Source organism: Spermophilus citellus (genome assembly GCF_964194105.1).
Source record: "Spermophilus citellus genome assembly, chromosome: 3".
Taxonomy (NCBI): Eukaryota; Metazoa; Chordata; class Mammalia; order Rodentia; family Sciuridae; genus Spermophilus; species Spermophilus citellus.
In genome coordinates, this window is record NC_138184.1 from 59,300,261 (window position 1) to 59,314,016 (window position 13,756).

Here is a 13,756-nt window from a genome sequence, read left to right on the forward strand (position 1 = left end):
AGTGAGCACCTATTATCTGCTATTATTACTTTATACCCTGGGAAACAGGGAAATTAGAGATGTTTTTTATTTCCTTGGAACTGATATTCTAGTGGGAGCAGAAACAGACAAAAAAGAAAAAAAAAAAAGATCATGTGAGAGGCATGCAGGCACAAATGCATGTGAGGAGATGGTTCTGGACCCAAAGAGCCACCCCATAGGCAGTGAGTGGTGTGCCAGAGACCTCAGGCAACCTGGGGAGAATCAGTTACATGCTCTCTTCCCAACTCCAGCTCCATGCATGTGTCATACATCAAAAAACACTCTATAGTCATGTACATATAAAAAGAACAAAAAAAAAAAACAATGTAAAACCAATAAAATTAATATAATACTTTAAAATGTTAATCTTATGAATTACTTTATCAGGAAAAAAAAATCCTTGGGAAGAGGACACCATAAGGTCACTGAGGAGGTCAACAAAGTCCTCCCTAAAGACACACGAAGTCAAGGAGTCAATACTGTGACCATCTAGGGGGAAAGAGGAAGCAAGTCCAGCTATTCACAGGAAACAACCAAGAAGGACAGGGCACTGTGACTTTAAAGGAGGGGGGGAAAGAGGGCTGGGAGCTGGACGTGGTGGTGTACACAGTGGCTCTGGAGGAGGTTGAGGCCGGAGGATCGTGAGTTCAAAGCCAGCCTCAGCAACTTAGGAGGCCCTCAGCAACTCAGGGAGACCCTGTCTCTCAATAAAATAGAAAAAGGGCTGGGGATGGGGCTCCGTGTAAGAGCGCTTGCCTAGCATGCACAAGGCCCTGGGTTCCATCCCCAGCACTGCAAAAATAAGAAGAATAAGTCAAATCAAAGGAGGGGAAAATATAACAGGACTATTTTGTTACAGAGCTGCTGTCACACAGTCCAACTGGTCAAAGCAAATATACAACACCAAAACAAAACACAGAAATGAACTCCAGTCAACTGCGTGTGGTCCTGACATCTTCCTGCAGTAAAAGAAGGGTCTGGCAACCCTGTCTGGGCTTTTAAATTGGGTCCTATTTATTGTCTCCATCCTGCCTTTCTTTTTTTAAAGTGCGGGGACCATTTCAGTTCCTCAGTAATTTGCAAAACCGCAAAATTCATCTACAAAAATATGAAAGTGTGACCTGTAATATACCCAATTGGGAAACTCCAATCACACCATTTTGGAGTCTGGGTTATTCGTGGAAGCACAGCATTTCATGAGCAAAAAAGTAGCCAGAAAGAGACCCACCCACTTATTTTGGGCTTAAAGAAACTCAGGCCCTCAAAGAGTGACTTGCCAGGTGACAGCACGCTCTGGATCCCAGGCCACCTGCCTCAACTGCAGGCTACAGCTTAGGGCCTCGGTACTTAAACCTGAGCAAGCTCCAGCAATACCTCCGGGCTCCACCCCTCGCGTTTCTGGACCAGCCACAGCTGCTGAGAGGGGAGGAGATTTGCAAATCTCCCCCAGGTAAAAGCTAATGCCACTTGGTCCGGGAACTGCACTACCAGAACCAAATGTCCCAGGAATGAAGAGCAAGAGTTTGGGGTGAGACTCAGCTGAGTTCCAGCTCTTTCTGCCACTTATGGTAGCACCCTTGAAAAATTCACCCAGACACTCTGAAACTCAAGTTTCCAACATTTGAGTCCAGTTCAGTGAATTAAAGGACAGGCTGACCATAAGGCACTACCTTAGCAGAGCGCTTGACATATTCTGTTTTCTTTTTCTTTCTTATTTGGTGATGGGAGGGCTTCACAGGGCTTTTGCACATGCCAAGCACACCTTGGTCAGACATATTTTAATGTAAGAGCTTAAAAAAGGTGAGCTACATTCTATACCAAAGTTTTCCTAATTACATGTTCCCCCCTATCCACAGTAGAAAGGCCAAAATTCAAAAGACAAACAAGATCAAAGATTGGCAAATGCTTGGAACTAATGGCACATTAACAACAGCTTCTTTCATAGCAGTTGAACACCTTCAACATTACAAACGCCCACCAGAAAGCAAAAGGGGAACCCAAACTAGCCAATGTGTATAATGGAATACTACGCAGCAATGAAAAGAATCAAAGGCCAGGCACCATGGCACACACTTGTAACCCCAGTTACTTTGGAGGCTGAGGCAGGAGGATTGCAAGTTTAAGGAAGACCCTGTCTCAAAATTTTTCAAAAATTTTAAATAGGACTGGAGATGTAGTCAGTTGTAAAGCACCCCTGGGGTCAATTCCCAGCACTGCAAAAACAAAAATAAAGAATGATGCACAAAAATGTGAAATCTCCAAAATATTTTGTTGAGTAAAAAAAAAGCCAGACAGAGCCAGACATGGTGGCACACACCTGCAATCCCAGAGGCTCAGGAGGCTGAGAAAGGAGGATAGAGACTCCAAAGCCAACCCTAAGTCTTAGCAACTTAGTGAGACCCTTTCTCTAAATGAAATATTAAAAAGAGCTAGGGATGTGGCTTGGTAGTGAAGGGCCCCTGAGTTCAATCCCTGGTACTCCCAGTCCAGTCCCCCCTCTCCTCAAAACAAAGCCAGACACAATAGAGTGCACACTACATGACTTCTCTTTTTATAAAGTTGAAGAACAGAGAAATCTACGATAAAAGAAATCAAAGAGTCTTTAGTAGAAGGGATTAACTGGAAAGAAACAGGAGGGAAATTTCTTGGGTAATGGAAATGTTCTTTATCTTGATTGCAGCGGTGACAACATGAACATATACATTTGTCAAAACTCAACAAATGAGACACATAAGATCTGTGCAAACTTGATTTAAACATTACACAATATACACATGTAATGAAACGTCCTACAGTAACCATGAATATATGCAACTTTGATCTTTTGATGTATCCGTTAAAATTTTTTATGTATTAATTAAAATTTTAAAAAGACACTGGTACCCTGGTGGTGCATGCCTCCTACTTGAAAGGATGAAACAGGAGGATCAGAAGTTCGAGGCCATCCTGGGCAATTTGGGGAGACCCCTGTCTCAAAATTTAAAAAACACAAAGGGCTAGGGGTATGGTTCAGAAGTAGGGTGTGGCTAGATTCATGCCCAGGCATGCTCTACATGCAAAAAATTTTTAAAGATTATTTTTTTAAAAATTGTGCAGCCAGGTATAATGGCACACCACTGTACATCCCAGTAGCTTGGGAGGCTGAGCCAGGAGGATAGCGAGTTCAAAGCCAGCCTCAGCAACTTAGAGAGGCCCTAAGCAACTCAGCCAGACCCTGTCTCTAAATAAAACATAGAATAAAGGGCTGGGGATGGGGCTCAGTCGTTAAGTGCCTCTGGGTTCAATCCCTGGTACACAAAAAAAAAAGTTGGGCATCTTACTATAGTAAAATGATACCTTAATGCAAATTTAAAACAACATGTATATATATATAAAACACACACACACACATATATATATACACATATGTTTTTAAAGGTATTTTGTGACAAAGGACTGACACAAGATGAACAACTCCAGCCCAGAAGGTTCATTTAGTTTGATTCCCCCACAGCCCAGTCCTGCTTGGTAGAATACCATTTGCTATGGACTATTTTGGTCCATGCATCTTTCCAGAGAACTGCCATGAAATAGAATCTTCTCCCACAAGACAACCATGACATTTCCATACTGACAGTGCCCACAGTGACCCCTGTCCCTGGGAGGGGCTAACTCACACAGAAGTAACATTTTGCTTTACTGTGTACCAAGAATGAGCCTCCCTCCTCCGACGAAGATGCTGTAAATGAGGCAGAACTCATCTAATTAAAATCACATTCTCACCATGAAGGAGGGAATGGAGGCTGGGTGGAATGGTTTCCAGGGCCACCTTTTACTGTGATGAAGTCCTCCGATGAGCTGGCTCTGCCCAGGTGATTATTACAAGAAGTTGCTGTCACACTGTCATGGGACCCAGGCTATTCAAATCTCAACAGCATCTTTTTTTCTATCAACACAAATAGGCTCAAAAACCAAGCACAATGGCTCACGCCTGTCATATCCCAGTGGCTGGGGAGGCTGAGGCAGGAGGATCTCGAGTTCAAAGCCAGCCTCAGCAACTTAGCGAGGCCCTAAGCAACTCAGGGAGACCCTGTCTCTAAATAAAATACAAAACAGCACTGGGGATGTGGCTCAGCGGTTGAGTGCCCCTGAGTTCAGTCCCTGGTACCCACCCACCCCCCCAAAAAAAAATAGGTTCAAAAGCATGCAAACAATTACCCCTGCTGTCCACATCCCTGTGCACTAAGAATAGTCTAGAGCAAAGGACATTAACACTCGGAAACACTGCAGTTTCCTTCAAACCCAGAGGTGTCTGATCCTAAACCTTCTCCATAATCTCACCCAACTTTCCTGAATTCCATGAATAAGACAGCCCTGGGCCCAAGCCTCCAATCCCTCTGATTACTTGTGGAAGGGTGTGGCTCACCCACAAGCATCTCGCACACTGCAAATGAATCCCAATTCAGTACCCATTATATACCACCACTGGATGGGCAGGAACCCCAGCCCATTCATCCTCTGCCCTTACTCCAAAATGGCCCTGAACTGAGATCTGCAGCTGTTCCCATAAAAATGCCTGACACAGTATTTTCTCTAAAGTTCCATCAGGGTCATCTTCATCCATTAACTGGCATTAAATTCATAATCCAGGCTCCCAGAGAGATAAATAAATAACTGCTCAAATTCAACTCAAACATGAAGATAATAGCTAATCTTTATTGAGCACTTACTATGTATCAGCACTGTCTTGGGCATGTTCCCCTCATTAGCTTATGTAATAATACCCACAAGCTGGTTTACAGATAAGAACCTAAGAATATATCATGGGGCAAGGCAAAGGGACCTTGGCAAAAAGAGAGATGTGCCAATGAAGTTGTTGGGTCTTTTCCCTTCAGTGAATCCACCACCTGTATAGAAATGAGGATCAAACTCGTGGTTCACAGTTAAAACACACAAACACACACACACACACACACACACACACACACACAAAATATCTGCTCATCTTTGCAGAATGGTGGAGGACTTCCTAGAGGAGGTGTCCAGGTGGAAGATTAGGACATAAATGACACTTTTCCATTAAATTCAGCCCTCAAAGCTACCAAAAGGCCAGGCTTACCAGCACACCCCCACCCATCCCCTCCTCCTCCTCCTCCTCATCTGGAAGAGGCCTGTTTCTAGAAAGGACCAGCTCAGCCCAGCCCTCCTTTCTTTTGACACATTCCTGCAGCTGCTGGCCTTCCTATGGAAACATATGGAAACTTTTCACCACATTCAGCTCCACCACCTCCTTTGGTGCTTTCATTGAGAACCTGCGTCACAGTGCTGGGCTGCACCCGGCTCCCTGTCAAGACTTCAGTCCTTCTCACATGGGTAACAGGGGACAGTCCTTGCCTAGACCACACTGAGATGTAAGGGACCTACCACCACCACCAGCAGCAAATGCATCTTTTGAAGCGGTCTTTCCTCCTTTTACCGACTTCTGATAGAGGAATTTGCTTTCCTTACCCCCTTTAAATCAGCACACACACACACACACACCCCAGCCCCTATGTACCGTCCCCAATCCCTCCCTCCTCCTCCGAGCTTAAAGCTCTGTCAACAAGGGAACAGCTTCTGATGGTTGTGTGACCTTGGATAAGTCGCCTAACTAATGTCAGTCCTGGTTTCCTTATTGGTAATAGGGGTTTTATTTTTTAAAAAAAAAAAGTGGATCTTAGAACTACGAATCCGAATGAGATGTGCAAATCGAGCATTTTACAGAGAGTCTCCGACTAGTCAACTGTCAGTGAACAACTGTTATCATCATCATCAATCATGAGGACGGTGACGGTAGCCGGTAAACTTGGACTAGATTGGCGCCCAGAGCGAAACCCTCCTCCCCCTCCCCCCACACCGCGGTGGAGACACACGCGTCATCCAGCTGTGGGGTGAATGCAGGCTCTGCACCGGGGGATCAGGAATCTCCCGGAGGTCACAATAGCCCCCCTGGAGGGGATTCAGGATGAAGCTAGTTTTCTGATTGAAGAGATCCAAGAAATTGTAGCCCCTCTCCTTCCAGACACCCAATCACCAGGTCAAGAAACTGATTTCGTGGAGCAAGAATGGCCAAAAGCTACTCGCGCTGCATCACTCCCCCGCGCCCCAAGAAGCCGGGGACGCGTCCACCACTGCCCCTGACTCAGTTCCCCAAGTCCCCTTCAGGCTCAGTCGAAGCTGGCTGAGATAACAGGTTGACAAATCGGGCCCGGGAAACATCTCCCCGCTCCCTTGCGCAAATGCAGCCCGTACCCAAACGCAGGTGGGCAAACGACCCACAACCTGGCAAGAACTTTAGCTATTTCGCCACCACCGGGGCGCACGGCCTCAACTTCTCTCTGCTGCGCTCCCGAGAAGGAAAGCGGGAAGTCGGGATGGTGGGGGCACCCCACAAGCCTCCCCTCTTATCTGGGGTGCGCCCCCCCCCACAAGGGCACGCCCCGTCTTACCTGGTCTGACGGCTTTGAAGGTGACGGCCTCCTTGCAACTGTCGATGACCCCCAGCACGTCATAGCGGGGCAGACCGGACACCCGGATCCCCTGCACCTCCAGAAGCAGCTCTCCTTCGCTCAGCTTCGGGCCCTCGCCACCGCCGGGGAGCCCCGCCACCTCGGTGGCCGCCACCGCTCCAACATATGGAAACTCCCCGTTCTCCGCGCCCCCCAGCACCGTCACCCCCAGCTCGCCCTGAGGTCCCCGCTTCACGGTGCATTCGTGAACCCTGCTAGTCCAGTGGTTCTTTTTCTGGATCACTTTCGACATGATGAGTTGAAACCCCTCCTCCTCCAAAAAAAAGAAAATAATAAGAGTAAAAATGAGACAGGTGCCCCCCACAGCACAAGCCCCCAAGTCTCCTCGGGTTCATAGGAGAAACATCTCTCCCCCAAATCACTCCGCGGGAGAGCCCCTGGGCAGCCTCGCTCCCCTGCACACCCTCGTGCACTCAAGCCATCATCATAAAACAAACTTTCTGGGCTCCTCCGCGAGCCCTGCACAGGCGCCCGCGAGCTTTGTTTGCATTCCGGTGCCTCTCGGTCCACGTTCCGGCGCCCGATCGCGCTCTCCCGGGCCAGAGTCCACTCTGCGCCTCTCCGAGGATTTTTTTTTTCCTTCCTCTCTTCCTTTCTTTCTTGCCTTTTTAGAAAACGCGGCGCCTCCTCTTTGCTTCCCGCCCGGCTCGCCACTCCTCGCTGGCGGGCTGTTCCAGAGGACGAGGGAAGCCCTTCCAGCCAGTTGCTGGGAGCCCTGGAGACGCGGCTGCGGGGCGGGGGTGGAGGGGACCGGAGGGAAGTGCCCGCGGCCCCTTTAAGCAGATACAAAGGCTCGACTTGTTGTGTTACAGTTCATTCTATTCCGCGCCGCGGAGCTCAGCGGCCCGGCGAGAGGAGACGCGCGCGCATGCGCCCCGCGGCCGCCTGCCGGCCCGCCGGCCCCGCCCCTCCACCCCGCAGCCAGAGATTCCTACGTGCTTCCCGTTGGGTCCTAAGACCGACCCCACAGAAGCCCGCTTGGCCCCTTTTTCCAACACCCCTCTATTTCCTCCTCCTTTTCTTGCAAACCAATCGACTGGGCAAGTGGCTTTGGGGAAGAGGGAGGCGCGCAGTTTTACCCCAACTCGCGGACCCAGGCGGTGTGTCTTTGGGGACAGGTGGGGGTTGGGGAGGCTCGCACACTCTCCCTGGCGCACACTCACGCACACAAGCACGCCCTCGCGCCACCCCCAAGCCTCCTGGACGCCCTCGGCCAGTGGCTGGCCACGCTGTCGGTCACCAGCCCGGCTTGTCCACCGCCTCCGCCACATTTCCCTCTAAAACCTGGGACCGATTTGGAGGCGCGCTGCTCCCCGCCTCCCCTGCGCCCACTGGGCACGGGGTCTGGGCGCCGGGTCTGGGCGGGTGTCCTGCGACCCTGGGAAGGGGGACGGTGGGTTCCCCAGAACCCCCCAACTGAGATCCCGGTACGCTTCAAAGGCGCCCACACGCACAAACACCCTTATCCTTAAACTTTGGGCCAACTTTTTAGGACCTGGGCAAACTAAGAGGGGGAGAGAAGCCAAAGGCCAGCGTGGTCTTCTACCTAAGGTACCCATCTAGCTTTTCCACTGTCCTTCCTGCAAAGACTGCGGCCGCCGGTTCTCTGCCCCAGGCTCAAGTTCCTGGTGGAGCCCGAAAGCCTTCGAACTTAAGGGACAGCGAATAAAGATCCCCGCGGGTATGGGACGTGCGCCCGCGTCCTAGCGCCCGCAGGGGTGTGGGCGCGGCGGCCACCTCTGGGAATCCGCGGCCCCGGGGTCCCTACGGCGCCAGCGCCGCCCACAGGCGGGGTGGAGAGTGCCTGTGCCCGCCTGGCTGGGGACAGGAAGACCAACTCCACACCAAGTCGGCTGTCCCCTCCACCTGCGGAGAGTGGGATGCCACAGCGGTGTGATGGGGTTGAGGGCTGGTCTCTGGCGATCGCGACTTTGAACTAGTTCCGTGACCTCTCGGAGCCTTCACTTCCCGAGGGCCATAAATGACAGAGTTCTTGGGAGAACACTTGCAAAGTGGCATATAACTACAGAAACTCATAGTACCAGTAACATTGGGGAAGAGAAATAGGACGTTTTCGCGGTAGATGGTGACAATAATTCATCTTCTCCTTTCTAGAATTTAAAAAATATAACCATACATTTATTTTTATTTTATTATTTTTATTTGATTGATTGATTGATTTGCACTGGGAATTGAATCCGAGGGCACTTACCACTGAGCCACAACCCCAGCCCTTTTTATTTCTTATTTTGAGACTGGGTCTCACGAAGTTGTGGAGGCTAGCCTTGAACTTGCGATCCTTCTTCCCCAGCCTCTGGAATAAATGGAATTAAAGGCATGAACCCTGCCTGGCCTTATTGTCTGTTGTCTATATCCATCTGTTGGGCTCAACCCTGACTGGATCAATTGAGGGGGGCTGTCAAAGGTAAAATCCAGCAACTGAAAACTCAAGGATGGAACCTACCATCTAGACTTTTAAGTGGTGCTGCTATACAATATGGAGGACCACAGGTTCAGTATCTTGATTCCTGAGCATTTTGTGTCATAGGCCCATTTAGAGCCTGGGACGCATCTCTGTGGAGCATGCACTCCATGAGGGCAGGGAACTTGGCAGAGTTTGGCTTACTGATGTAACTCACTGCTCACATGTTGCTCAAATGAATTCTACCACACACACACACACACACACACACACACACACACACAAAAATACATCGTGCATACCACATTTAGAGTCTCAGATTCCTGTACAAATCACTAGTAAGCTGGACCTTTTGTGTTTCCCCGTCTTACTATTCTATAGTTCAACCACATCCCATCATTTGCAAAAATCTCCTACCTACCTAAAATTGTGAGTTCCACATGACTCTCACCCCCACCTAGGCAGTCCTGGTGATGAACACAACCAGGTGGCTTGTGACTCCACCTGCTACAGCAACATCTACCATCCACGACTCCTTGCAGCAGCTGAGGAGGGAACAGGATTTAGAACTTAGCATGCTTCTAATTATATTTTTAAATTAATTTATTTCTTTTGCAGTGCTGGGGATCAAGCCCACGGCCTTGCACATACTAGGCAAGCCCCCTTCCACTGAGAAATACCCACAGCTTATGCTTCAAGTTTCAAATGTGGAAAAGAAATGTCTGAGGGGACAGAGTGCAGGATGGGAAGGGAAAGAGAGACATATTATAATCAAGGAAAATTAGAGAAATAATTTGAACCTTCAAAACAGCCCATTTCCAGGTTCTAGAAGCTTAGGGTGTTCCTTCTGACACTTCCTGTCTACTGTGTTTCACCTACACTCATTCCTATGTCCCAGAGCAGAAGCAACTGCAAGATAATCATGTATGTGTCTTCTATCCAACCTTGAAATCTCATCTTGCCCGGGCACAGTGGCACACACTTGTAATCCCAGTGACTTGGGAGACTGAGGCAGGAGGATCGAAAGTTTAAAGCCCGCCTCAGCACTTAGCGAGACCCTAAGCAACTCAGTGAGACCCTGTCTCTAAATAAAATAGAAAAAGAGGCTGGGGACGGGGCTCAGATGTTAAGTGCCCCTGAGCCCCATCCCCAGCCCTATTTTGTATTTTATTTACAGACAGGGTCTCACTGAGTTGCTTAGGGTCTCACTAAGTGCTGAGGCTGGCTTTGAACCTGCGATCCTCCCGGCTCATCCTCCTGAGCTGCTGGGATTACATGTGTTATTGGATGTAGTCACCACAATCATGTGGTGTAAGCCTTACCAGGAAGAATCTTAATTTTACCACTGAGCAAAGGGAAGTTTGGAAACTCAAGAAACTTGCCCAAGAGCTTAACAGTAAAAAAGCCAGAATATAAACCCAGGGGCACAACCCAAAGCCCATGCTTAGAATGCTGCACCTTGAGAGGTTGTAACCATGTAACAGAATTAGGAAACAGCATTTTTTTGTGTGTGGGGGAAGGGCCTGGAATCGGCCACATAGTGCATACACAATAATTTAGTCACCGTCCCATGTCTTCCTTTTAGTATGAAGGAAGATAGCATTCCACTCTGGAACACAATGTCCTGTTTCCCATCTTGGGACTCTGAGACTTTGAAGTTCAAATAATTTATGGACAAATAAAGAGGATTAATTTGCAAACATTTCTGCACAGTTGGAAGATCCAGGGCTGCAGCACAGGTACTGAGCTAAACAAAATTATATTGTCGCAAACATCAACGAGGAACTCTTTTATCTTTCTTTCTTTCTTCCTTGTTTTTGTTTTTTGGCAGTGCTAAAGATTGAAACCAGGGCCTGTACATGCTAGACAAGTGCTCTCCACCACTACAAGCTACTACCTTCTTTGCTCCCCCTCTTTTTTTTTTTTTTTTTTGGTACTGGAGATTGAACCCAGGGTTGCTCTACCACTGAGTTACATCCCTAGACCTTTATATTTTTTGCTTTCAGTTGGGGTCTCACCATACTGAAGCTGGCCTCAAATTTGTGACCCTCCTGCCTCAGCCTCCTGAGTACTAGAATTATATTACAATGCCCAGCTCATATCAGTTTCAAAAGGTGAAAATTATCTCCTGCCCTGGAACAGTGAGCCCTGTAGCAATCATTTGAGGAGAACTTATAAGCTCCTCCCTTATTACACAGTTGTTTGTGTTTGGTTTTAGTACTGGGATTGGACCCATGGGCATGACTTCCCTGGCCCTTTTAATTTTTTACTTTGAGACAAGGTCTTGCTATGTTGCTTCGGACCTCACTAAATTACTGAGGCTGGCATTGAAATTGCCTTCCTCCTTCCTCAGACACCCCAAGTCTCCAGGATTTTGGGTGTGCACCACCATGCCCAACAACAATGAACTCCTAATAAACACAGTAAGCTTAGATGAGAAGTCAGCTGTAACAATAAAGTCTCATCAAATTGAGATCTTACTTTTCATAGAACTAGTTCTATTTGAAGGAAGGAGAAAATGCATGCATATGAAATGTTCTTTTCTTCAATTTCTCCCAAATTGATTTCTTTCCCAAGTTTTCTAGTTGTGATGAAAGAAAGTTATAATTTCAGTCTACAGTGGCATGTTACTTCATTTTTCTAAAAATATGAGGATGGGAAATTCGTTGGTCAGCTATGGGAAAAGGAGGGACATATAAGTTGGTTATTTTTTAATTCCTGAAGAATGCAATCAAGAGGCATACATTAGCCAGGTGCAGTGGCACATGCCAGTAATCCCAGTGGATGGGGAGGCTGAGGCAGGAGGATCAAAAGTTTAAAGCCAGTCTTGGCAACTTATCAAGGCCCTAAGCAACTCAGGGAGACCCTGTCTCTAAATAAAATACAAAAAAAGGACTGGGGATGGGGCTCAGAGGTAAAATGCCCCTGGGTTCAATCATACACACACACACACACACACACACACACACACACGCACGCACACACACACCTAATGAGATTGCTATTATCTTGCACATAGGAAATTCACATTTTCTTGAGAATGGACCTTTGTATATCTCTTTTATTCCATCAGTCACAAACTCTGCAAAAATACAGTAGTTTGAACAATATGGTAGATGCTCAAGTAGTAATGGATTTTATTATCAAAGGACTGTGGTGGCCCACTCCTGTAATCCCAGCAGCTTAGGAGGCTGAGGCAGGAGCATCTGGAGTTTAAAGCCAGCCTCAGCAATTTAGCAAGGTCCTAAGCAACTCAGTGCTACCCTGTCTCTAAATAAAATATAAAAAGGGCTGGGGATGGGGCTCAGTGGTTAAGGTCCCCTGGGTTCAATCCCTGGCACACACACAAAAATATGTATATGTATGGGTGTATATATATGTATATACATACATATGCATATATAAAACATTACCCTATATAACTGGCAAGACCAGAGGTGAAACTAGTGCTCAGCATCATCTGGTTGAAGAGGTCCAAGTGATGTTCTTAGGTGTCTTCATCTCTTAGATCCCCTTTCCTATTGTTCTTCTCATCCTCTCCCACTCCTACCTGAGAGGACAACCACAAACAGCATCCACAATCCATGCTTAGCAACCCCAGCAGTAAGGAGATTTTCACTAACAGGAGAGAAAAGCAGTCAGAGAAATTTTAGTCTCTGCTAAAGCAATTTCAGTTGTTGAGAATGGAAGTACTGACTGCTCTTCAGGGTTTTTAACAAATAAGCATGAGTCCAAAATCAGGGGCTGGAGATGTAGCTTAGAGGTAGAACAAGTACCTGGCATGGGTGAGCGTCTAGGTCAATCCCCAACATCCCCCAAAACCTTCAGCTGTGTGACTGAGCCAGGCAGACTGTGTGTGGACTTGGGACTACTTGGGAAAACTTCATGAAGGTGAGTTCCTCTGCACACTCTTAATTGCCTTTTCTGCAACTAAAAGTTCCCCCCAAAATCAAATGTAGTGGGAGTTTGATTTCAGTCAAAGCTGCAGTGGTTGGCCCATATTTTTGTAGATATTTTAAAGATATCCTGAAGCTGGCAACATTGCAGTATTAAACCCTTTACAATGGAAACCAGTGGAGTATTATACTTGTTGAGTACACATGGCTTGTTAAACCACAGACCATCGATTTCAAATGTTCTCAAGTGAGCCTTGAGTTTCTCTGAGGCTAAGTTGAAGAAGAGAATTATATGTTGCAAGATGGACCGTGACAGTTGAATGTCGGGTAGATGAGTTTTATTCATTCATTCTTTCATTTATTCAAAGGCAATTGATTAAATACTGATTTTGTCAATTCCTGGTCAAGACTGATGCCAAATAACTAAAACACACATTTTTTTTTTTCCTCATGAAGGAAGCCTACCTCAGACAAGAAAGAAACAGTGTTTAGAAAGTTCTAAGGGAAACCTTAGGGTATCCTAGAAGACCTCTCATTAGGAAGGACTGTAATTCGTAAACAGAGCTTCAGAAAATAAAGGTACCATTGTTAGGAGAATTTCTGACCTCCTCCCCTCTGATTTATTTTAATGGTATTTGAAGAAGTGAAAGGTGAAGTCCAGTTTTATGATCACATTATGGTACTCGAAGGTGTGTTTTATGGGAAAATTCATAGAGGTCTCAGATGGTGAGAGTCACCCTCAGATGTGAAAGTCACCCCCAGCATGAATATATGATTCCATAAAGCTCTATCTTGCCATGAAGCCGATCTCACCAACAGAAGGTGAGGTTTGGGAAAATGACTCAGGATCATGAAGCAACCTGGCATCT

At 47.1% G+C, this 13,756-nt stretch overlaps 1 protein-coding gene across 8 annotated transcripts in view; it reads right to left on the reverse strand.

Annotated features, from left to right (window-relative positions):
• Positions 1-7,594, reverse strand: part of MAGI1 (membrane associated guanylate kinase, WW and PDZ domain containing 1) — a 610,526-nt gene extending 602,932 nt beyond the window's left edge. For 2 of the 8 annotated variants that reach the window (XM_081283980.1, XM_081283981.1), the window contains exon 1: positions 6,489-7,559. In XM_081283980.1, coding sequence (XP_081140106.1) covers positions 6,489-6,801 — 313 coding nt within the window. In that variant the 5' untranslated portion in view covers positions 6,802-7,559. Of the gene's footprint in view, positions 1-6,488 lie in introns of all 8 variants that reach the window. The other 6 variants (XM_081283977.1, XM_081283978.1, XM_081283982.1 and 3 more) reach the window with 6 other exon arrangements.
• Positions 7,595-13,756: the final 6,162 nt, after the last annotated feature.